The sequence below is a fragment of the Onthophagus taurus genome, chromosome 1 (assembly GCF_036711975.1).
Source record: "Onthophagus taurus isolate NC chromosome 1, IU_Otau_3.0, whole genome shotgun sequence".
NCBI lineage: Eukaryota > Metazoa > Arthropoda > Insecta > Coleoptera > Scarabaeidae > Onthophagus > Onthophagus taurus.
In genome coordinates, this window is record NC_091966.1 from 42,706,518 (window position 1) to 42,733,441 (window position 26,924).

General features: G+C 34.9%; 3 protein-coding genes and 1 long non-coding RNA gene across 4 annotated transcripts; 3 read left to right on the forward strand and 1 right to left on the reverse strand.

The window, feature by feature from the left end:
- Nucleotides 1–1,636: 1,636 nt before the first annotated feature.
- LOC111416581 (uncharacterized) lies at nt 1,637–6,633 on the reverse strand. Its single transcript, XR_002706565.2, has 2 exons — nt 6,380–6,633; nt 1,637–1,828 (listed from the first exon to the last, which is right to left on the reverse strand). It is a non-coding gene; the product is annotated as an uncharacterized lncRNA (long non-coding RNA).
- Nucleotides 6,634–6,818: 185 nt separating this feature from the next.
- On the forward strand, nt 6,819–8,129 carry LOC111416585 (alpha-tocopherol transfer protein-like). Its single transcript, XM_023048646.2, has 4 exons — nt 6,819–7,119; nt 7,176–7,457; nt 7,510–7,748; nt 7,815–8,129. Exons 1-4 carry the CDS (start codon nt 6,885–6,887, stop codon nt 8,067–8,069), a joined length of 1,011 nt encoding a protein of 336 aa, XP_022904414.2. The 5' UTR covers nt 6,819–6,884; the 3' UTR covers nt 8,070–8,129.
- Nucleotides 8,130–8,256: 127 nt separating this feature from the next.
- On the forward strand, nt 8,257–26,734 carry LOC111416584 (beta-1,3-glucan-binding protein-like). Its single transcript, XM_023048645.2, has 6 exons — nt 8,257–8,407; nt 8,472–8,702; nt 14,047–14,333; nt 14,391–14,530; nt 14,591–15,113; nt 26,454–26,734. The coding sequence occupies exons 1-6, from the start codon at nt 8,287–8,289 to the stop codon at nt 26,634–26,636; spliced, it is 1,485 nt and encodes a 494-aa protein (XP_022904413.2). The 5' UTR covers nt 8,257–8,286; the 3' UTR covers nt 26,637–26,734.
- Nucleotides 15,124–26,274, forward strand: LOC111419242 (uncharacterized). The gene has a single exon (XM_023052024.2). It carries the CDS (start codon nt 20,687–20,689, stop codon nt 25,970–25,972), a length of 5,286 nt encoding a protein of 1,761 aa, XP_022907792.2. The 5' UTR covers nt 15,124–20,686; the 3' UTR covers nt 25,973–26,274.
- Nucleotides 26,735–26,924: the final 190 nt, after the last annotated feature.

Genomic DNA, 26,924 nt, shown 5'->3' on the forward strand with positions numbered 1-26,924 from the left:
TCATAAAAAATTACGCGAGAAGAAATATGGATTATTACGAACAACAGCTTAAACATTGAATTTCTTGTAGCGCCTTCTTCTCTATTGAAGATCTTACACAAGATAGGATGTGAAATTTTGGGCAACATTAATATCTATGACTGCTCTATAAACAAAAGTCATTTTAGTTTTTTCAGTAATCGTGTCCCTTTCCATGCATAATTAAAATAAGCAATAAAGTTACTATTTTACAACATAAGTAATTTATAATTTGCAATTATAAGTAGTTAGCAGGATTTGCCATGTTTTTTATTATGTATTCATGATTTTCAGTCAACACAATAAAGTCACCTTAAAAAAGTTGTGTTTCTAAATTAATGCGAAAGATTTCAAGGAGTGATTTTTCAGCAAAAATTAAGGACAGTCTTTCATATAAGTTTTTGTTCAAAACCTCTTCCCCACCGAGTTACAGTACTCTAACATTAGGGGAAAAAATTGTTTTTATTTAATAAATCCACTATGGAAGAATTTAGAAGATTGAAATTTGACAGATAACTGTTAATAAAATGACACTCCTTGACGATTTTTATAACCCGAAAATGTTATTACAAGATGTATTTAAAAACTTGATTTAAATAGTGGAATTCAATACGCAACTTTTTTGTCTCTTGACATTTTCTCCTAAAATTGTTAGTTTGATCACCAAAAAATAAAATAATATACAGGCTCAAGTGAATTAATTCAGAAATTGGTTATTATTAGTCAAAGAAATGAAGTTATGTCAAATTAATAATTTGTTAGTTGTAGAATGTCAAGAGATAAGAAAGTTGCAGATTTTCCCTTAATTTTAGAGGGCTACAACTTGAAGGAGAAGGGGTTTTGAACAAAAAGTTATATGAAAAACACCCCGTAATTTTCGCTGAAAAATCGTTAATAAAATCAGAAATACATACTTCGTTTTTATTTATTTAATTGATTCTAATTAATATTTCTTAATTTTCGTATTTGTATTTTAACCAAAGAATTCTCAACGACGAAATAATAAAGAACGAATTTGTTTACGTGAAATCGTTTATCCAAACTCGAGTAGTTGCAAAAAAACTTTGTTTATACTACATACTCGGCTCAAAGGAACGCTCGGCGCTACCACGTCTAGAATTAAGTCTGCAATAGGACGAACAAAAATCAAAACTCACCATTTAATTAGCAAGGCAATTTTTGGTTCTCTGTTATAAAAAAAGGACAGATATTTTTTTAAATATTTAGATGTAATGTTTAATGTAATTAAATATTTTATATGTTAAACAATTTCCTGTTCAATTACATAAGTTCACTTAAATCTTTTATTCTGAGTATGCAACTTCTACTACAAGTTGGATTTCCAATTTTATTCAATTCATTCATAAATGATGTTTTTCTCGTTTGCCGTTAGAGGCAGCACGAGCTAGAGCAACCCAACTCGACCGGTTGGATAACTATGTATATCTATAAACAAGGCTAATAGGTTTTAATACCAAAGCCGGATATTTGGTAACGTATTTAGAAATGCAACTCTCTAAACAAAAACTTCTTATACTAAAAATTGAACGCATGTGGCGCCATCTGTTGGGGATATTTTGGAGGGTTGGATTGGGTTTATATATAAAAGCTCCAACCACAGAATAACTGTTTGGAAAGTGTTTGGAGCCATTATGTGGCTCCAATTAACGTTCCGACTGGTTGGAAATTCCTCAGATGCAATTACCTATGGCATTACACCTGTCAAATAATGCCGCCACATTTGACAATCACTCCATCATATGATATGTGAGATTACATCTGACGAGCTTCCAACAACTTACAACGTTAGCTGAAACAAAGCTATATGTCAATTATAATCTAATTATTTAATCATACCTTTATTACTCTATTATACTGTTACCGAAAAACCACTTTAAAATGACGGTTTCATCTGTCATTCTGAACAAACTTCAACTTTATAATTTTAAAAGTTGAAGTTAGCGGCAAATTTAAAAATATAACACGAATTGGAATCTATACTTTTTAAATTAAAAGAATGATACTGGTAATAATTGTTATTGCTGTCTCTCATCATTCCCACTATTAATAATAAAATTGTTAGTTTAATTAAATTATTTCAGTATAGATGCTAGTGCCATCTTACGGTGGGATTTCATGCAATCAGTCCCAAGTTCTCCTATCAAAGATCCCTGGGGCTGCGTAGCACAACCAAACATATTACTAAATTAATATCAAAAAAGTATGGGAATAATTAAAGAATACCTGTCCCACTTAAAAATCGATGATTTTTTTTTTAATCGGTAGGAAATGACTCAAAAGATGTGTTAATGATAAAAAAAAAGTGCGGAAAAGTGTAGTACTTACCGAAAAATCACTTTAAAGTTGCGATTTGACGTTTCTTTTTGGAAGTTCAAAGCAATGTTAAAATTGCATTTTCGTATTAAATCCTAACCTGAAACTGTTTAATTTATACCCGCGCACAAAATAAAAAGTTATTTTCACTAAACTTGTTGAGATTACAACATATTTACGGATGAAAACCTTATTTCTTAGGCTATCGATGCAGAACGACAATTAAATGGCGTTAGATAGAATTGTTTCTACCAAATGTGTATTAATAGACTTTGTGTTAATGGATTGTGTATCAATTGATCTGTCAAATGACTGAAAGCTCTTTGCAATCTTTATGTTGTAAATATAAATGATAAATAAGTATAGTAGCTTATTTAATAGTAGTTTAGTTAAATTAAAATAGTTATTAAAAAAGACATGGTTACAAAATAAAAATAAATAAATAGCCCGTGTGACGATAGCAACAAACTGTGTATTTAACCAAATGACAATTACAACTGACAACACAAGCAATGTTAACCATGTATTTTCTCGTATTAAATCCTAACCTCAAATTGTTTAATTTATACCCACGCACTAAATAAAAAGTTATTTTCACTAAACTTGTTGAGATTACAACATAATTATTCATAATGACACCTATGTGAAGTTAGCCCCCAATTAAACAGAATTTTACATGTATAGTATTTTAATTATAACATGAGAACCAGTGAACCGATTTCGATAAACAATGTCTCATTCGAAAGCTTAATATTTGGCCAATACGAAAGTGGAAATGCCCGATTGACGATGTGACGATAGCAACAAACCTTCCAACAACAAATTTTTATCCGCAATTTCCTATCTATTTTATTAGCTGATATCTTTCTTATTATTAGATATAGCAGAACACTAAATGCACCATATGAAAGCTTGATTCTTTCTTTATGAAATCGTCGGTCCTCGTTTGCCGATATGTTAATATTAAAATCAATAAAAGATGAAGAACACCGCTCTGTACGTAAAATAGCTTAATATTACCAAACTTCAAGCCCTTGTGCAATTGTTATCAAACCGAATTTTAAAAAACTGTGTTCACAATCAGAAAGAACGCTCCTTCAAATATCTTAATCCGGGTTTTTGTTGGTCAATATCAATTAGCATCATGGTTAAATCACCTTTAATATACATCTCTATATACAGAAACGTTTAATTGCTCTACCTCTAAACAACTTTCTTACATATTTGATATGAGGAAAACTATAGAAGTATATCATGAAGTTATAGACTTACACAAGGACGTTTTTGGTTAAAAAATTACCAAATTCACACGTTTTAGCTACTTTTAAACATTGTTGGGATCAATAACTTTCTTATATCACCAGGAAAAAACTCTATAACCAAGCAGCGATAGCCGTGTGTTATACACCATTAAAAAGAGCAGCAAATTGAAGATAAGATAGATCTATACTTCTATAGTTTTCCCAATATTAAATAAGAAACTTGTTTAAAGGAATAGCAATTAAGCGTTTTTGTGTGTAGGGATGTATATTAAGGGCGATTTAAGCATGACGCCGATAGACCCATTTACCAACGAAAACCCGGGTTAAGATATAATAAATTTAAAGAGCGCTCTTTCCGAGTGTGATAATAGTTTTTTAAAAATCGGTTTGGTAACAATTGCACAAAGGCTTGAAGTTTTGTAATTTTAAGCTATTTAATCTAAGTACAGAGCCACCGCTTTGTAGTTTAAGTACAGATTGATCTTACTATTAACTTATCGACAGACAAAGACCGGTTTTAGATAGAGAAAGAATCTCTAATTATTATCTCGAAGTGCCCATTACACTCACAAGTACCCATCAATTGCATTTCTACCTTAATCTTTTGAATTTCTCCAAAATAAGGTTTATTATTCTTCTCTTTCAGATTTGACCAAAGGATTTGACGAATATTTCACCCTACGTTATGAACTTTTGATGTTAAAACTTTGTAACTACGAAAGGGATTTTCATCAATAATATGTGTTATTAAGTTCCAAAATAACGTTAAACTAACTAATAATTATCCTAATTATAATATTTAAGTGGTTTGAAGTCTTTTAATAACAAATTTTGATTTAACTCGCATGCTCTCTATTTAAATGCGATAATAGATTATAAACATTTCAAATAGATTTTTAGAATCTATTTGTATCTTATATTCTATTCAATTTCTTTCTTCGAATCTATCTTTGCTCCTATCTGGCGACGCTCTTGTACACAGTTAATAGACACACAGTCTATGTAACGACAGGCACTTAGTCATTATGACCTATGCGAGGTTAGCTCCAAATTTTCCTAGTCCCCAATTAGAGAGGATTTTACATGTATAGTATTTTGATTATAACAAGAAAACCAGTCAACCGATTTCGATAATCAAAATCTCATTCGAAAGCTTAATCTTTGGCCAATACGAAAGTGGAAATGCCCGACTCGAAATCTCTCGCGGGGTCATTTCAATGGCTGTACGCACATAATTAGTAAATTTTGAAATCGGGCATTTCCACCTTCGCATTCATTGCAGATCATACTTTCTACCGAGATTTTGATGACTAAAATTGTTCAATTAGTTACGGAGATAATTGATGTGTAATTAATTCGTTTGTTGTGTTTTAATCAAAATCTTTAAATATTTCGAATCGGGCATTTCGACAACAGCATTTAGCCAGACACAAACTTTCGATTGAGATATAAAACATTAAAATCCGTCAAACTGTTCTCTAATTATAGTCGATTTAGTTTAAATTAAAAATTAATTAATAGCACGAGCGTTCACACGTGCATAAACAACGAGCCGAAGACGGTGTCATTCCGAGGGCTGTATAAACTTAGCGGGAGAGAATTGAAATCGAGCATTTTGTGATTTCGATAGAAGACACTATGACGAATCGAGTGACGTATAGATTTTGATCATCGGGTACATCGTTTACGAGTTATCACCACTTAAAGAAGGTCAATTTTGTGTTATTTTCGTGTATCTTCGCATTATTTTGACGTTTTAGCGAAATTCGAAAGAGTTTTCAAATCGGGCATTTCCACTTTCGTATTGGCCAAGGATTAAGCTTTCGAATGAGACATTATTTATCGAAATCGGTTCACTGGTTTTCATGTTATAATCAAAATACTATACATGTAAAATGCTATTTAATTGGGGGCTAACTTCACATAGGTGTCATTATGAATAATTATGTTGTAATCTCAAGAAGTTTAGTGAAAATAACTTTCTATTTAGTGCGTGGGTATAAATTAAACAATTTGAGGTTAGGATTTAATACGAAAATACATGGTTAACATTGCTTGTGTTGTCAGTTGTAATTGTCATTTGGTTAAATGCACAGTTTGTTGCTATCGTCACACGGGTTATTTATTTATTTTTATTTTGTAACCATGTATACACATGTCTTTTTTAATAACTATTTTAATTTAAGCAAACTATTATTAAATAAGCTACTATACTTATTTATCATTGATATTTACAATTTAAAGATATTTTAGTCGTTTGACAGATCAATTGATACACAATCTATTAACATAAAGTCTATTAACACACATTTGGTAGAAACAATTCTATCTAACGACAGGTAATTGTCGTTATGCATTGATAGCCTAAGAAATAAGGTTTTCATCCGTAAATATGTTGTAATCTCAATAAGTTTAGTGAAAATAACTTTTTATTTTGTGCGCGGGTATAAATTAAACAGTTTCAGGTTAGGATTTAATACGAAAATGCAATTTTAACATTGCTTTGAACTTCCAAAAAGAAACGTCAAATCGCAACTTTAAAGTGATTTTTCGGTAAGTACTACACTTTTCCGCACTTTTTTTTATCATTAACACATCTTTTGAGTCATTTCCTACCGATTAAAAAAAAATTCATCGATTTTTAAGAGGGACAGCTAATCTTAATATATGCCAAAGTATGTTTGATTTTGCTAAATGCGCAACAAGTGGTACTTTTACGTTCCAATGATAAAGCTTTTAACGTTTTAATAGTTAAAAAAACTTACCTTTTTGATCAGATTAAACCATTAAGTAATTAAACCATTTTCATTTTACCACATAAACAATACAATTTCGTTTTGAATCGATAATTAGTTAATAATTATCATTAAACTTTGCGCGTGGTTTTAACCAGTTTTAACAACGACGATTGTTTGTATTCTTGGTCAACAACTGGTTTGAAATTGCTTAGCAACCCAACCAAAACGAATCAACACAACCTACAAAATATTAACCGAATCGATAAATCTGAAATGTATCAAGAGATGGAGCCACATAATTTATTTTTATTAATTATTATTTTAATTATTACATTTATATTGCATTATATTAAATAATAAACCAAATCAAAATCGATTAACATGATAAGTTAATTGTTAATTAAAACGTCAATTTAGGTGTAAAGTAGTTAAGAAACCCATAATTATTTTTATTTTTCCACTACAACCTATTAATTTTGAACCAAGGCTATTATTTGTCCTGATTTAGTAGTAATTGCAAAAAAATATATTGATGAGACAAAGTTCAAATAAACGGAGGATTTATAAGCATCTCGTAAAGTATCATACGAGATTCAGTGCAAATTCAAAAATGCAGCCTCTAAGCAAATTACCATTTGATGAAATAACTGAAGATGCCGTGAAATTGGTTTATAAAGAACTCGGAATTGAAGTTGAGAAGTTAGAGAATTGCTTAAAACTTGTTAAAGAATGGTTAAACTGTGAAACACATCTTCCAAAGGATGTTGGTGAGGATTTAATTATGAGAAATTAGAAGTAAAATAATTTTTTTAAATATTTTTAGATGAAGTTTTGATGAAAAATTTTATATTGGGATCAAAAGGTAACGTTGAACGAACGAAAGAAAAATTAGAAAAATATATAATCGCCAAAACGAGAATGACCAACATTTATTCCGATAGAGTACCAAAAGATGAAGAATTTTCTTTGTATCCCTTACAAAAAGTAGTGTTCATTTCTCCAAAGCATACACCAGATGGAAATAGAATTCTTTTGTGCAGATTACCCGATAGAGATCCAACCCATTTCAATCACTTGAACCTTGCAAGATATTTTTGTCTAACTCGTATGTTGATTTAAACACTTTAATTTGTATAAATTAAATTAAATTATTACAGTTGACCTCTTGTTATTTCACGATACTTCCGTTGGCTACAACTTTATTTATGATGCAGCGGGGTTTTCACCGAATATATTACCAAAATTTAATCTTAGATTATTAAAAGAAGTTTCTGAATTAATCTACAAAACATCTCCAATGCGAATCAAATCTATTCAATTAGTGAATGACACAACCACTATGAGTACTATTATGAACATTGGGAAAGCGTTTATGTCGCAAAAATTAAAGGATCGTGTAAGAAATACGAAATATATTTTATAATATGTTTAATTATTGTATGTTATAAATTATAAATTATAGATTTCGTGTGTTAAATTTGAAGAGTTATCAAAAATTTATCCAAAGGATTGTTTACCGATTGAGTACGGAGGAACGGCGGGAAAAATTGATGATGGAAATAATAATTTGTTAGAGATTTTAAAAGAAAATAAAGATTGGTGCTTAAAAAGTGAAGAACCGAAATTAATCGGTCCAATTTCTGATGATAAAACTAATCTGTATTCTTTTGATGATTTAAGTATGAATGGGAGTTTTAGAAAACTTAACGTCGATTAAAACTTGCAACATTTTATATAAATATTTATAAAATCCTAAGGTTAAAAAATAAATTTGTATTAATTTAATCCTGTTTTAAAACAAATCTATGAAGAGACAAAACCAGTTTTCCCAATCCAACATGTTTTTTTTAAATCTCATTGTTATCATATTAATTAACGCGTCGAAGACTCGTTTCTTGTTGCTTGGTCCGCTTGGTCACAGTTTGAGAGTGACCATGATCCTTTCAATCCTATTCCTCGCCGTTCTTAATTTTCAAACAATATATTCTCAGTACGACATTCCTCGACCGTCAATAGAAATTCTTCATCCTAAAGGATTTATTTTAAGAGTTCAAGGTGAGTTAAACTAAAAAAATTAACTAATAAAATGTTCATAAATAAAATTCATATTTTTTTTTAGACAATGGGAAAATAAGAAATTTCGATTTTCACATAAAAATTAACGAAGAATTCACTGGAAGAGAAAGCGGAACGTTTAACAGGGATCTAAACGAACCTACAAATGGATTTTGGACGTTCACGGAATCAAAGTACAGGCTTAAAGTTGGGGATATAATTTATTATTGGTTACATGCAATTGACAAAAATGGTTTGGAATATTTTAGGGATATTGAACCTTATCAAGTAACATGTAAGCACTCTCATTAAAATGAAGTACACTCATACCTCTCTTTAAACAGCTAATCGCTCTAACGGCTTTTTTATCTTTATTTATTAATCTACATATGCTGTCTAACTTTATACTGGTGCAAGGTCTGTTGTGGTGCCTTGGCCGTAAGTAGCCTCGGCTTAACAAAACTACATAATCCATTCTTTGTCATTAATTAGTGTAAGGTCTAATTCGCGTTAACAATTTACCATTAACAACTTGAAAAAGCAATAAATTTATCCAAACTTCATGTTTTCGTATTTTTCTCGATATTGACCCATCTGAGAGAAAAAATGAAAGAGAGCAATAGTGCTAACAATAAAATTTGCTACAACTTTCGTTGCAAAAGCTTTTTTGTACTATGCTCCGTTTTCCTAGTGTTATCATTAACAACTTGAATAAGCAACAAAATCATCCAATTTTCATATTTTCGTATCTTGCTCGATATTGACGCATCTGAGACCAAAAATGAAACAGAGCAATATTGCTAACAATAAAATTTGCTACAACTTCTGCCCTAAAAGCTTTTTTGTACTATGCTCCGTTTTCCTAGTGTTGCCATTAACAACTTGAATAAGCAACAAATTCATTCAATTTTCATATTTTCGTATTTTCCTAGATATTGACGTATCTAAGAGCAAAACTGAAAGAGAGCAATATTGCTAACAATAAAATTTGCTACAACTTTCGTTCCAAAAGCTTTTTTGTACTATGCTCCGTTTTCCTAGTGTTATCATTAACAACTTGAATAAGCAACAAAATCATCCAATTTTCATATTTTCGTATCTTGCTCGATATTGACGCATCTGAGACCAAAAATGAAACAGAGCAATATTGCTAACAATAAAATTTGCTACAACTTCTGCCCTAAAAGCTTTTTTGTACTATGCTCCGTTTTCCTAGTGTTGCCATTAACAACTTGAATAAGCAACAAATTCATTCAATTTTCATATTTTCGTATTTTCCTAGATATTGACGTATCTAAGAGCAAAACTGAAAGAGAGCAATATTGCTAACAATAAAATTTGCTACAACTTTCGTTCCAAAAGCTTTTTTGTACTATGCTCCGTTTTCCTAGTGTTATCATTAACAACTTGAATAAGCAACAAAATCATCCAATTTTCATATTTTCGTATCTTGCTCGATATTGACGCATCTGAGACCAAAAATGAAACAGAGCAATATTGCTAACAATAAAATTTGCTACAACTTCTGCCCTAAAAGCTTTTTTGTACTATGCTCCGTTTTCCTAGTGTTGCCATTAACAACTTGAATAAGCAACAAATTCATTCAATTTTCATATTTTCGTATTTTCCTAGATATTGACGTATCTAAGAGCAAAACTGAAAGAGAGCAATATTGCTAACAATAAAATTTGCTACAACTTTCGTTCCAAAAGCTTTTTTGTACTATGCTCCGTTTTCCTAGTGTTATCATTAACAACTTGAATAAGCAACAAAATCATCCAATTTTCATATTTTCGTATCGTGCTCGATATTGACGCATCTGAGACCAAAAATGAAACAGAGCAATATTGCTAACAATAACATTTGCTACAACTTCTGCCCTAAAAGCTTTTTTGTACTATGCTCCGTTTTCCTAGTGTTGCCATTAACAACTTGAATAAGCAACAAATTCATTCAATTTTCATATTTTCGTATTTTCCTAGATATTGACGTATCTAAGAGCAAAACTGAAAGAGAGCAATATTGCTAACAATAAAATTTGCTACAACTTTCGTTCCAAAAGCTTTTTTGTACTATGCTCCGTTTTCCTAGTGTTATCATTAACAACTTGAATAAGCAACAAAATCATCCAATTTTCATATTTTCGTATCGTGCTCGATATTGACGCATCTGAGACCAAAAATGAAACAGAGCAATATTGCTAACAATAACATTTGCTACAACTTCTGCCCTAAAAGCTTTTTTGTACTATGCTCCGTTTTCCTAGTGTTGCCATTAACAACTTGAATAAGCAACAAATTCATTCAATTTTCATATTTTCGTATTTTCCTCGATATTGACGTATCTAAGAGCAAAACTGAAAGAGAACAATATTGCTAACAATAAAATTTGCTACAACTTTTGCTCCAAAAGCTTTTTTGTACTATGCGTCGTTTTCCTAGTGTTGCCATTAACAACTCGAATAAGCAACAAATTCATCCAATTTTCATATTTTCGTATCTTGCTCGATATTGACGCATCTGAGAGCAAAAGTGAAACAGAGCAATATTGCTAACAATAAAATTTGCTACAACTTCTGCTCCAAAAGCTTTTTTTGTACTATGCTCCATTTTCCTAGTGTTGCCATTAACAACTTGAATAAGCAACAAATTCATCCAATTTTCATATTTTCGTATCTTGCTCGATATTGACGTATCTGAGAGCAAAAGTGAAAGAGAGCAATAGTGCTAACAATAAAATTTGCTACAACTTTTGCTCAAAAAGCTTTTTTGTACTATGCGTCGTTTTCCTAGTGTTGCCATTAACAACTCGAATAAGCAACAAATTCATCCAATTTTCATATTTTCGTATCTTGCTCGATATTGACGCATCTGAGAGCAAAAGTGAAACAGAGCAATATTGCTAACAATAAAATTTGCTACAACTTCTGCTCCAAAAGCTTTTTTTGTACTATGCTCCATTTTCCTAGTGTTGCCATTAACAACTTGAATAAGCAACAAATTCATCCAATTATCATATTTTCGTATTTTCCTCGATATTGGCGCATCCTAGAGCAAAAGTGAAAGAGAGCAATAGTGCTAACAATAAAATTTGCTACAACTTTTGCTCCAAAAGCTTTTTTGTACTATGCGTCGTTTTCCTAGTGTTGCCATTAACAACTCGAATAAGCAACAAATTCATCCAATTTTCATATTTTCGTATCTTGCTCGATATTGACGCATCTGAGAGCAAAAGTGAAACAGAGCAATATTGCTAACAATAAAATTTGCTACAACTTCTGCTCCAAAAGCTTTTTTTGTACTATGCTCCATTTTCCTAGTGTTGCCATTAACAACTTGAATAAGCAACAAATTCATTCAATTATCATATTTTCGTATTTTCCTCGATATTGGCGCATCCGAGAGCAAAAGTGAAAGAGAGCAATATTGCTAACAATAAAATTTGCTACAACTTTTGCTCCAAAAGCTTTTTTGTACTATGCTCCGTTTTCCTAGTGTTGCCATTAACAACTTGAATAAGCAACAAATTCATTCAATTTTCATATTTTCGTATTTTCCTCGATATTGACGTATCTAGGAGCAAAAGTGAAAGAGAGCAATATTGCTAACAATAAAATTTGCTACAACTTTTGCCCCAAAAGCTTTTTTGTACTATGCTCCGTTTTCCTAGTGTTACCATTAACTACTTGAATAAGCAACAAATTCATCCAATTTTCATATTTCCGTATCTTGCTCGATATTGACGCATCTGAGACCAAAAATGAAACAGAGCAATATTGCTAACAATAAAATTTGCTACAACTTCTGCCCTAAAAGCTTTTTTGTACTATGCTCCGTTTTCCTAGTGTTGCCATTAACAACTTGAATAAGCAACAAATTCATCCAATTATCATATTTTCGTATTTTCCTCGATATTGGCGCATCCGAGAGCAAAAGTGAAAGAGCAATAGTGCTAACAATAAAATTTGCTACAACTTTCGTTCCAAAAGCTTTTTTGTACTATGCTCCGTTTTCCTAGTGTTATCATTAACAACTTGAATAAGCAACAAAATCATCCAATTTTCATATTTTCGTATCTTGCTCGATATTGACGTATCTGAGACCAAAAATGAAACAGAGCAATATTGCTAACAATAAAATTTGCTACAACTTCTGCCCTAAAAGCTTTTTTGTACTATGCTCCGTTTTCCTAGTGTTGCCATTAACAACTTGAATAAGCAACAAATTCATTCAATTTTCATATTTTCGTATTTTCCTCGATATTGACGTATCTAAGAGCAAAACTGAAAGAGAGCAATATTGCTAACAATAAAATTTGCTACAACTTTGGCTCCAAAAGCTTTTTTGTACTATGCGTCGTTTTCCTAGTGTTGCCATTAACAACTTGAATAAGCAACAAATTCATCCAATTTTCATATTTTCGTATCTTGCTCGATATTGACGCATCTGAGAGCAAAAGTGAAAGAGAGCAATACTGCTAACAATAAAATTTGCTACAACTTCTGCTCCAAAAGCTTTTTTTGTACTATGCTCCATTTTCCTAGTGTTGTCATTAACAACTTGAATAAGCAACAAATTCATCCAATTTTCATATTTTCGTATCTTGCTCGATATTGACGTATCTGAGAGCAAAAGTGAAAGAGAGCAATACTGCTAACAATAAAATTTGCTACAACTTTTTCTCCAAAAACTTTTTTGTAATATGCCCCGTTTCGCTAGTGTTACAATTAACAACTTGAATAAGCAACAAATTCTTCCAATTATCATATTTTCGTATTTTGCTTGATATTGACGCATCCGAGAGCAAAAGTGATACAGAGTAATATTGCTAACAATAAAATTTGCTACAACTTTTGCTCCAAAAGCTTTTTTGTACTATGCTCCGTTTTCCTAGTGTTACCATTAACAACTTGAATAAGCAACAAATTCATTCAATTTTCATATTTTCGTATTTTCCTCGATATTGACGTATCTAAGAGCAAAACTGAAAGAGAGCAATATTGCTAACAATAAAATTTGCTACAACTTTTGCTCCAAAAGCTTTTTTGTACTATGCGTCGTTTTCCTAGTGTTGCCATTAACAACTCGAATAAGCAACAAATTCATCCAATTTTCATATTTTCGTATCTTGCTCGATATTGACGCATCTGAGAGCAAAAGTGAAAGAGAGCAATATTGCTACAATAAAATTTGCTACAACTTTTTCTCCAAAAACTTTTTTGTAATATTCCCTGCTTCGCTAGTGTTACCATTAACAACTTGAATAAGCAACAAATTCATTCGATTTTCATATTTTGCTCGATATTGACGTATCTAAGAGCAAAACTGAAAGAGAGCAATGTTGCTAACAATAAAATTTGCTACAACTTTTGCTCCAAAAGCTTTTTTGTACTATGCGTCGTTTTTCTAGTGTTGCCATTAACAACTTGAATAAGCAACAAATTCATCCAATTTTCATATTTTCGTATTTTGCTCGATATTGACGCATCTGAGAGCAAAAGTGAAACAGAGCAATATTGCTAACAATAAAATTTGCTACAACTTTTTCTCCAAAAACTTTTTTGTAATATGCTCCGAATTTCTCTTAAACCCAAAAGAATTTGTAATGAAATTCGTTTAGTAGTTTGTAACTATTTTTAGCACTCCCTGGAAATAATAAAAATAAAAATAATGGTAATCGAGGTAATGGAAACAATAAAAATCCCGTATACCCAACATATCCAACTCGCCCAGAAACTGAACCGCCGATTGAAAAAGAAACTCCATCAACAACAACAACACCTAAACCAACCACTCCTTCAATTTGTAATGAAACACCCACAAAAATTAATAATGGAGCATCCACTTGTTCAGGAAAATTAATTTTTTCAGAAGACTTTAACGATTTAGATAAGTGGCAATCGGAAGTTAGAATCGCTGGAGAACCTGTAATTCTTTAATGAGATAAATATTTCATATTTGTAATCACTTATGTCGTTTTTAAGGACTTTGAATTTGTCACATATGTTAATGACCAAGACAATTTATATTTAAAAGATGGAGTTTGTGTTTTCCACCCAATTTTTGCTGATGATAAATATGGAAATGGTTACGTTCGGAATGCACTATTAGATTTAAATATAAAGTAATATTTTTACTAAATTTTTTCGTTTAATTATTAAAAGAAAAATTTATTTTATTTTAGTTGTACCGCTTTTAACGAATACGATTGTAAAAGAAGACCGATAGGTTCAAATATCCTCCCACCAGTTTTTTCATCAAGAATAAACTCAAAGCCGACATTTTCATTCCTGTACGGAAAAGTGGAAATAAAAGCTAAATTACCGAAAGGAAATTGGATTTATCCCCAGCTTTATTTAACTCCAAAAAGATTTTTTTACGGTTCTGGATACAATTCCGGCGAAATGAGAGTCGCTTACACCCTTGGAAATATGAACTTAAATAATGAATTAAGCGGGGGGCTTATTTTGGGGGATGATGAGTCAGGAAGAAATTACGCGATTAGAAAATATTCTAAAAATGAAAATTGGAGTGAAAATTTCCACGTTTTTGGGTTGGAATGGCGTCCTGATAGGGTGAGTCTTTCGGTTGATGGAATTCCATATGGAAATATTTATCCACCGCCAAGTGGATTTGGAGATGTTTATAAATCGGATAGTTCAGAAAAATGGAAGCAAGGAGATGTGTTGGCACCGTTTGATCAAGAAGTTCGTATATCTTTTTTAATTACAGTAGAAATAGTAGTAAAATTCGAAAAGAATCTTCGAATTAGAGAAAAATTTGTTGAATTTCAGCTCCAAAGAAATGTACTTTTCTAATACGTATATTTAACCATTCAACTACTTTAATAAAAATATACAACAATCTAGCGCTGAATAACAATTAAAACTAGAACTATCACTAAAACTAACACAAGATCTAGAACTAGAATCAGTCGGGTTTAGCCGTCTTGAGAGACTTGCGGCTAAATCCGAATGTTTCTAGTTCTAGGTCTAGTGTTAGTTCTAGTTTTACACTAACACTTACTATGTAGAACTAGCACTATACCTAGAACTAAAATCATTTTGGTTTAGCCGCACGTCTCTAAAGACGGCTAAACCCGAATGATTCTAGTTCTAGGTATAGTGCTAGTTCTAGTTTTACACTTGCACTGTCACTAGAACTAACATTAGACCTAGAACTAGAAACATTTGGGTTTAGCCGTCTTGAGAGACTTGCGGCTACACCCGCATGTTTCTAGTTCTAGGTCTAGTGTTAGTTCTAGTTTTACACTAGCACTATCACTAAAATTAACACAAGACCTAGAACTAGAAGCATTCGGGTTTAGCCGTCTTGAGAGACTTGCGGCTAAACCCGAGTGTTTCTAGTTCTCGGTCTAGTGTTAGTTCTAGTTTTACACTAGCACTATCACTAAAACTAACACTATACCTAGAACTAGAATCATTTTGGTTTAGCCGAACGTCTCTAAAGACGGCTAAACCCGAATGATTCTAGTTCTAGGTATAGTGTTAGTTCTAGTTTTACATTGCACTGTTACTATGTAGAACTAAGACTATATCGAATAAGACTATATAGAATCATCTAGTTCTAGATATAGTCTTACAAGGGGACCACCAGACGTGTGACCCTCCGATTTTGAAAAAATTTGGTGTAAGGGTAGGAAATTATATTTAAACCTTATTGGTGAAGTACTATTATTAGACGCCTAGTCATTTTGGAGAAAATAAATTTTAAAAATTTTGAAATTTTAAGTTTCGTGAAGTGCGTCTAGTCAACCCTATTGGTTTTACGCTCGTGGCAACAGGTCCGGCAGCTGAGCTAGTTAAGGCGCTAGTTACAGACTGGATGCCCCGAGTTCGCGCCTCGGTAACGGCGTTTTTTTTTTTTTTAATTATAAATTTATTTTTACGTTAAGTCGTAATATGGTAAAGTACTGTGAGGTAATATAACACAAAAAACCTTTTTTCTACACCCACATGTATATGTATATGTTCTGTTTTCTGCACAATTGACATAACAAATTACTTTTGAGAAATACCACGAAAAACACGCATTCTTTGTGTAAATACCAAGAGTAAACATATAAGAGTTAAGGAAAGTACAGAAATATATATATATATATATATATATTCAAGAACCCTTCTACCATTTAATGGTATAGGGTATCACAAATTTATAAAAAAGACATTTTATTTATACTCACATCAATGTGGCAGGTAAGCAATTGTTAGGGTGATATACATCATAAAAACATTGAAAACATAAATTTTCGTAGCACACTGCGCACCTTAATAGAGCAGGGTTTTTACAAGAGCACGGTTTTTTTAGAACATTAGAATTAAAGCATACTTCATTCACATTTAAAAAGACCTCTCTATCATCAGTTAGTTTTGATGCAAACCAAGCATATCTTAACATATTGTTAAAAACAGATGCTGACAACTGATGATGTACAAGAGAGTGAATTTTTATACAATCTTCTCTCCCCGAAATTTCTCGCTTTCTTTCTATCAAAGCGGAACAATTTTGAAGCCGTTTGATGAAGTTCTTAACTTGTCTATAAAAATAAACGTCACAAGGTTGGCAGAGGGGAGTACATCTTGCAGGAATCACTTTTAACGTACAACTTGAATGGTGATTATCGTCCTTAAAAATGTCATCATATAAGGATGGATTTGTTTGGCCTCCCCAGGAATCAATTATTAATAAAAACTTTTCATTTTCTACATAGGGCAACAAAACTTGCGTTAAATAATGTTTATATAAAGAAGTTGTTAATTTTCCCGACTTCGAGCTGGTAACAATAACATTTTTATATTTTTCCATACAAGTATTGACGTCTTTCTGCACTCGAGGGCCAAAATCACCTGTACACTCTTGCAAACACACAAACACAAGCGGAATTAATTTTCCTGATAGTGTAATGCTATACTGGGCTGTATAGGTGTGTGTGATTTTGTTGATGTTTCCTTTACGAACAAAAACCGCCTTTGAACCCTTCTCGTGCAAACATCTATCATATGTCGATTGATATTGACAGCCTAAATAAGAAGTAATATAATTTATTAAACCGGTACTACAGTTTAAACTTCTTCATATTCAATAGTAAAATTAATTGTAAGTAAAATAGACTTGTAACTCACCGGTTTGATCCGTATTTATAATTCTGTCAGGATGAAAAAAAGGTATCAATTCCCGACATTGTTTTCGAAATTGCTCCGCTGCTGCCAAAGTTTGTTCTATACTACTATACTCCTTTGCACTTACATATTTCGTAATCTTCCTCTGGCGAATTCGATGCTTCTGTTTAAATCGCAACACCCAACTTTCAGAAGCTTTAAAATTAAAATCTTCAAATTGACTTGCAGCTGCCAATGCCCATTGCTGAAGATTTCTAGTTGTCACCTGTAATGACTGTTCCCTGCTTTCCAAAAATCTATCGTACGTCCACGTGTCGATAATATTGTATTTATCAATTGTTGTTCCGCCTTTTCTAACGTCTTCTGCCCAGCGTTGCAAGTACGTTAAGCTTTTTAAGCGGCCGGAGCCTTTAGTCTGAAGACTTTTTAGAGTCCAATTGGGATGCTGTCTTGCCAAATTTACTACTTTTATTTTAGATTCCAAAGAGATGTATTCAACTTCTTTCCTTTTTTTCTCCTCAGGAACATATTCGGCAGGATCGCCACTTTTAACTTCCTCATAGGCATTTTCCGAGTCGCTTTCTTCTTGCGAAATTAGTTCCTCCACTTCGATAAACTTCTTCTCACCAATCATTTCGAGAACGATGTCATACATTTTTTTTCCCATTGCCATAGATGTATAACTAATTTCTTCAGGTCGTTCTGCAGAAACGAGACCACCTTGCTCCAGAAGAATATCCAAAAACATCACAGCACCTTTCAACTCTTTCTTTGATTTGTTACTATAGATAGAATTAGATTCACAATCAGAAGCACCACTACTTCCTACAAATTGTAAATTCGCTTGCGTTTCCATTTTTCTAAACGTCGAACTAATTGTTATGCAACTAACAGTAAAGTGACAATTATTTTGACAGGTTTTGACATTTTTAAAAACAAGTGAGTACTAATTGTAAATGTGAAATTTGATTGGTTAATTTTATTTCATATCCATTCTATGAATATGACTGATATTGCCTACATATTCCCCTATAATATGTAATTAAGGAATTGATACTTCTTTTTCATCCTGACAGAGTTATAAATACGGATCAAACCGGCCAGTTACAAGTTTATTTTACTTACAATTAATTTTACTATCGATTATGAAGAAGTTTAAATTGTAGTACCGGTTTAATAAATTATATTATTTCTTATTTAGGCTGTCAATATCAATCGACATATGATAGATGTTTGCACGAGAAGGGCTCAAAGGCGGTTTTTGTTCGTAAAGGAAACATCAACAAAATCACACACACCTATACAGCCCAGTATAGCATTACACTATCAGGAAAATTAATTCCGCTTGTGTTTGTGTTTGCAAGAGTGTACAGGTGATTTTGGCCCTCGAGTGCAGAAAGACGTCAATACTTGTATGAAAAAATATAAAAATGTTATTGTTACCAGCTCGAAGTCGGGAAAATTAACAACTCCTTTATATAAACATTATTAACGCAAGTTTTGTTGCCCTATGTAGAAAAAGAAAAGTTTTTATTGATAATTGATTCCTGGGGAGGCCAAACAAATCCATCCTTATATGATGACATTTTTAAGGACGATAATCACCATTCAATTTGTACGTTAAAAGTGATTCCTGCAAGATGTACTCCCCTCTGCCAACCTTGTGATGTTTATTTTTATAGACAAGTTAAGAACTTCATCAAACGGCTTCAAAATTGTTCCGCTTTGATAGAAAGAAAGCGAGAAATTTCGGGGAGAGAAGATTGTATAAAAATTCACTCTCTTGTACATCATCAGTTGTCAGCATCTGTTTTTAACAATATGTTAAGGTATGCTTGGTTTGCATCAAAACTAACTGATGATAGAGAGGTCTTTTTATATGTGAATGAAGTGTGCTTTAATTCTAATGTTCTAAAAAAACCGTGCTCTTGTAAAAACCCTACTCTATTAAGGTGCGCAGTGTGCTACGAAAATTTATGTTTTCAATGTTTTTATGATATATATCACCCTAACAATTGCTTACCTGCCACATTGATGTGAGTATAAATAAAATGTCTTTTTTATAAATTTGTGATGCCCTATACCATTAAATGGTAGAAGGGTTCTTGAATATATATATATATATATATATATTTCTGTACTTTCCTTAACTCTTATATGTTTACTCTTGGTATTTACACAAAGAATGCGTGTTTTTCGTAGTATTTCTCAAAAGTAATTTGTTATGTCAATTGTGCAGAAAACAGAACATATACATATACATGTGGGTGTAGAAAAAAGGTTTTTTGTGTTATATTACCTCACAGTACTTTACCATATTACGACTTAACGTAAAAATAAATTTATAATTAAAAAAAAAAAAAACGCCGTTACCGAGGCGCGAACTCGGGGCATCCAGTCTGTAACTAGCGCCTTAACTAGCTCAGCTGCCGGACCTGTTGCCACGAGCGTAAAACCAATAGGGTTGACTAGACGCACTTCACGAAACTTAAAATTTCAAAATTTTTAAAATTTATTTTCTCCAAAATGACTAGGCGTCTAATAATAGTACTTCACCAATAAGGTTTAAATATAATTTCCTACCCTTACACCAAATTTTTTCAAAATCGGAGGGTCACACGTCTGGTGGTCCCCTTGTTAGTTCTACATAGTAACAGTGCAATGTAAAACTAGAACTAACACTATACCTAGAACTAGAATCATTTGGGTTGGCTGTTGAGAATTCGTATTTATTTAGTAGTCAATTGGGTTGCCTACCGAGTAGGGGCGTCAGCGCTTTGTTGTTAGGTGGGGACCTGCGAAGAATCGTCGTTATTTTTAGTAGCTTTTAGAACTCTGTTGTTGATGTACCGCGCTCACTCGGCTCATGTATTGAGTTCGAGTAGTAATGATAATACGTGTTTTGTTGCAATAAACGTTGATTAATGACTGTAAGCGTTTTGTTTCCGAACCATCGTGGAATATAAGACCGGTGGTCTTATGATTCGCGACATTTAGTGGCGACCGTGACAGGACATGCGCGTGTTGTGTCGGCGTGAGTAAGCGTTTTCTTCTATCATCTTCTATTGTTTTTCCGGTGAATTGACCTTGCGACGGGCCGCCCGCATTTACTTTTGGTGAACGTACGCAACAAGAGAACAATGGAACAGAAGAAGAGGCACAGAGGAGTTCTCCGTAGCATGTTTACGAAAAATATTACTGAGCTGGAGAAGCATTTGGATGTCGTGGCGACAGATGACGTCAGTGTGTCGTGGGGGCTATTACAAGATAAGCTTGACAAATTAAAGGTGGCTGATTCTGAAATTTATAACTTGATGCTCGAAAAAGACGCAACGGAGGAGGAATTATTAACAGAAATGGAGAGTGTCGAGGTTTACTTGGAGAAATTCGCCAGAGCAAATGGACGATGCCAGAAATTGATGAAAGGTAACGAATCTTCGCCAGATCAACAATCCGTTGTATCAGAGGGGAACCCAACAGGTATTCGTAGATTTAGATTACCAACTATTGCGTTTAAGACCTTTAATGGCGATATAAAAGACTGGTTACCGTTTTGGTCTCAATTTCGAAAAGTGCATGACGATCCTAACATAGATTTGAACGACAAAGTAGAGTACTTGATTCAGGCCACAGTGCCGAATAGTAGAGCTAGAAATTTAGTAGAAAGTTTTCCCGCTACCGGAGAGAATTACGAAAAAATGATCGAGTCCTTGACGTCAAGGTTTGGACGAAAGGATTTGCAAGTCGAGGTGTATGTGAGAGAATTATTGAAACTGGTTGTACACAACGCCATCGACGAGAAAAAAATGGAATTATCAATGTTGTATGATCAAATCGAAACGCAACTACGCGCACTGGAGACATTGGACATAACTTCTGACAAGTGCGCTGCGATGATTTTCCCATTGATAGAGTCATGCGTACCCCAAGATTTATTGCGTGTGTGGCAGCGTTCGTCGCATGAAGAATCCACGACTTCCACCCAAGCGGTTACAGGGTTGGAGAAGAGGTTGGCGAGTCTAATGAGTTTTTTGAAGAATGAAGTGGAGAACGATCAACGGACTAGATTGGCTGCCGAAGGTTTTGGGTTGCGCCCCACGGCTCAGGATAGGATTTCTACAGCTGCGGGATTGATCAACCATGGTGCAGAAAAGTGCATTTTTTGTGGGAACACACATGAAAGTGCCAACTGTTTCAAAGCACAAAAGCTGACGCTAGAAAAGAAGAAAGAGATTCTTAGCGGAAAAAAGGCTTGTTTTAAGTGTTTAAGAATTGGACATCAATCGCGACAATGCAAAGCCCGTTTGAGATGTTTAGTCTGTAGCCAATCACACGTGATATTGATGTGCCCTGACTTACCAAAGGAAAACCGCGTCATTGAGAAGTCCAAATCGGCGAAAGGTGATAAAACGCATGACGCGACGGTAAATGAAACGTTGACATGCACCAACAGCACCAATACGCACGTATTTTTGCAAACGCTCCGAGTGAAATTATGCGGCGTTGGTGGTTCACGTAACGTAAGAGCCCTAATCGATACGGGATCACAGAACACTTACATCCTAAAATCGACGGCTTTAGCACTGGGATATCAGTCGAAGAGAAGGGAGAAAATTATCCACTGTTTATTTGGCGGTGCTACCTCGCAGGAGAACCATGAATGCTACGAGGTGACGGCTATGTATAAGAATTATAAATGTTCATTCGAAGCCTTGTCACAATCGGTGATTTGCACGGACATAGCTCCTGTATTCGATGGCCCATGGATGCAAGAATTAGATAGAATGGGTATTCATGTGACTGATAAGTACGACCCAGCTCCCATTGAACTCTTGATAGGATCAGACGTCGCGGGGAGGTTGTATACCGGTAAACGGCACATTCTTAGCTCGGGATTGGTGGCTGTGGAGACTCTTTATGGATGGACTCTGATGGGCAGAATTCCCCTGAATACCTCGAGAAGTGCCACCATGACCTCAATCTCACTATTTGTTAGAGACGCGTCGATTACTAGATTGTGGCAGCTGGATGTGTTGGGTATCACTGATCCCACAGAGCATAAGTCACGCCAAGAAGTAGTTTCAGCCGCAAGAGATTTCTTTAACGAAACGGTGAAGATAAACGAAGATGGGCGGTATGAAGTGAACTTGCCTTGGTTGGAGGCGCATCCGCCACTGCCTGATAATTACGCTATGGCTAGAAGAAGATTGGACAAAACAGTCCATAAATTGGAAGTTAACGGTCTTTTGGAATCCTATGATAATATATTTCAGGAATGGTTGAGCGAGGGGATTATAGAGGAAGTTCTGGAAGATAGCCGAACCAACGTGGCCCATTACCTGCCACACAGACCGGTGGTGAAGGAAGATAGCGCAACCACGAAAATCCGGCCTGTCTTTGATGCCTCCGCCAAAGAAAAGAACGGACCCTCCTTGAATCAATGTCTCGAAACAGGGCCTAATCTGATTGAACTGATTCCTAATATGCTACACCGGTTTAGGCAAAACAAGATAGGAGTGACCGCAGACATACGTAAGGCGTTCCTGCAAATTGGTGTTGATAAAGGAGATAGGGATTTTCTTCGTTTTCTATGGAGGGGCCCTGGAGATGAAATAAGAACTTATCGACACAAACGAGTGGTATTTGGTGTTAGCAGCAGTCCATTTTTACTAGGAGCTACGCTAGAGCACCATATTTCGAAGTCCTTGGATAGATGTGATGGTGGTAATCTACCTTATTCAAGAGATACCGTGTCGAGATTGTCTAGAAGTTTCTATGTGGATAACTGCATCGCAAGTGTGCAGACCGAACAAATATTAAGGTGTTTCATCGAAGAATCCAGCATGATTATGGAAGAGGCTAGGTTTGACTTGCGAGGGTGGGAGTTTTCTCGGCAGATTTGCTCACCTGATTATAAGCATACACCTCTTCTCGGATTAGAATGGGATAAAAGACTGGATACGTTGAAACTTAACACAGATTTCTTGAAGGACCTGGAGAAACTATTACAGGAACCTATTACCAAACGTGTGATGCTGTCCTTGGCCCAGAGAGTATTTGACCCGATCGGCTTTACCTGTCCAGCCACATTGCTTCCAAAACTAATGCTACAAAAAACCTGGGAGAAGAAGATTGGTTGGGATGTTAGTGTAGACTTAGAGATAGAGGAAACTTTTCGCAATTGGGTGAAGGAGCTGAATGACTTGAGAACAATTGAAATACCTAGATGGGTACGTTCCGGCCCCGGTGAGGCAGAACAGCTGAGTGTCCATACATTCTGCGATGCTAGTCAGAATGCATATGCTGCAGTGATTTTCCTGAGAGGTGTTTATGAAGGCAAGGTTTTCATACGTCTGTTAGCAGCGAAAAGCCGGATATCGCCCTTAAAGAAAATAACCATACCTCGTTTGGAACTTTTGGCAGCCGTTGTCGGTGCTAGACTGTATGGATCAGTTAGGGATGGCTTAGCAGTGGAGGCAGACAATTACTTTTGGAGCGATTCTACCACTGTGATATCCTGGATACATCGTAATGAAGATTGGGGAACTTTTGTCCATAACAGAGTGGCAGAGATTCGAAGAACAACACCCAGCAACAAGTGGCGCTTTGTGCCGGGAATTTTAAACCCCGCAGATCTACCGTCCCGAGGTTGTGGTGTTAAGTTTTTGCTACACTCTAGATGGTGGGAGGGACCGCGTTGGTTGTACGGGGACCCAAAATCATGGCCCGAACATGAGGGCATGCAGTACGACGAACTTGAGATAAATAGAGAGAAAAAGAAAAAGATTACGTCGTCCTTGCTTAACACTGGTCATGAGGATGAATTGCACTTAACCTATTTTTCCAAGTATCTGAAAACACGGCGCATGATTGCTTGGATTCTTCGGTTCGTATTCAATACTCGAAACCCCATCAACAAACGTAAAGGCGCACTCACCGAAGAAGAAATTGGAAAAGCCGAGACATTTGTGGTGAAGCGGGTGCAGCGAGATTCATTGGACGAGAATGACAAACGTTGGAGAAACCTTCAATCCTTTAGAGATGAAAATGGCGTAATCCGCGTTAAATCAAGAGTGTTAAGAAGAAATGATGCAGAGCATTTTCGCCTACCAATACTGTTGCCCGCTAACCATCCGGTCGTGACCAATCTCATTTTTGATGCACATGTGAGGGCGTGTCATGTTGGCACGCAGGGACTTATGAGCATACTTCGTAACAACTACTGGATCCTAGGAGGACGTCGGCCGGTACGATCCGCGATCGCGAAGTGCGTGGTTTGTAAGCGACATAACAGAAAACCTTTTGTAACGGATAACGCGCCGCTTCCGTTGGATCGAGTGCGAGATGCTGGAGTTTTTGAGATCGTAGGTATAGACTTTGCGGGGCCGTTGTTTTTAAAGACTGGGGAAAAAGCGTGGATCTGTCTTATATACCGGGCAGTGCATTTGGAACTTTGTACATCATTGACTGTCGCTGGTTTCGTGCAAGCGTTGCGTCGGTTTATCGCGAGGCGGGGTCGACCGCGCACTATTTACACAGACAATGGTACCAACTTTGTTGGAACAGAAAACGCGTTTCAGAAAATAGACTGGCAGAAAATCACAGAGCACAGTAGTGCGGAACGTATCACATGGCGTTTCAATCCACCATCAGCACCATGGTGGGGTGGATTCTGGGAGCGACTGATAGGAGTACTGAAGCAGCTGCTGCGTAAGGTTTTGGGACGTGCCTGCTTGAATTATGAAGAACTGTTAACCGTCTTGTGCGATTGCGAATCGGTTGTTAACTCGAGGCCTCTCACTTACATGTCTAACGATGCGGGGGAGCTGTTGCACTTGACGCCAAACACCTTTCTACGAGAGCAAGTGTATAGCGGTGTTCCTGATTGTGATGAGGTGGACAGCCAATTGCTTTGTCGAAAAGTCGCCTACCAACGAAAGTTGAGAGAAGATCTGCGCCGCAGGTTTCGTGATGAATATCTGGGCCAGTTACACCTATTACAGAAGAAGCGCTACAGCCGTCCGATAAGAGTTGGAGAGTTGGTACTTATTGGCAACGACAACGACAAGCGATTGGATTGGCCTTTGGGTCGAGTCACTGAATTGTTGTCTGGACCAGATGGACAAATTCGTTTAATAAGAGTGACTACCGCCAGGGGACAGCTGCTTCGGCCTGTACAGCGCATCTACCCTTTGGAGTGTGCAAGCACGACAGACGATGCAACGATCGAGAGTGCTGATCAGGTGGACAACATCAGCGAGACTTCACCGGAGACGAGAAACATCAAAGGTGACGATGGGGAAGAACTGGTGTGCAAGACTGTGCGGGAAAGTGCGGGAGTGTGTAAAAGCAGAGAACCCGTAACGAAAGTTGTTGTTACGCGTAGTGGTCGCCTGACGAAAATCCCGAAAAGATTACAAGACTGAAGTAGTTTAAGTTATAGTTTTAATTTCGAATGTTTTTTTGTGAGACACATGACCTATGTTACTTGAATGTGTCTCAGGTGGGAGAATGTTGAGAATTCGTATTTATTTAGTAGTCAATTGGGTTGCCTACCGAGTAGGGGCGTCAGCGCTTTGTTGTTAGGTGGGGACCTGCGAAGAATCGTCGTTATTTTTAGTAGCTTTTAGAACTCTGTTGTTGATGTATCGCGCTCGCTCGGCTCATGTATTGAGTTCGAGTAGTAATGATAATACGTGTTTTGTTGCAATAAACGTTGATTAATGACTGTAAGCGTTTTGTTTCCGAACCATCGTGGAATATAAGACCGGTGGTCTTATGATTCGCGACATTGGCCATCTTAAGAGACGCACGATTAAACCCGAATGTTTCTAATTCTAACTTTTAGCTTAATTAACATCGACCATGAAAGCCTTCATATTTATTGTATAATTTTTATTTTTATAGATGATAATTACGTTAGGAGTTGGTGTTGGTGGTCATGGTATCCCTGAAGTTGAAGGAAAACCTTACAAAAATCAAGATGCAAAAGAGATGTTAAACTTTTATCTAAATAAAAACACTTATTTACAATCATGGCAAGAAGGTAACGACTTAAAGGTTGACTACGTGAAAGTTTATGCTTTGTAAGAAATTTATTTCTTGTAATTTTGATTTTCTATATTAAAATAAAGTATAAAAATCCGCAAGTAATATACAAAATATGAAGTGGCAGCTTATAAATAAAATTTTTTTTTTATTATTTCATCATTAATATTTGAACGTCTTGATGATAAGACACAAAATGAATTAAAATGTTATAAAATTATGTATATAGAAATGTAAACAAAAATTGTTAAATGACTTAATTTGTCATTAAATTTTAGTTGGTAGCATTGACGTTTTGACGTATGATAATTTAATCATAACCTAAAAGTC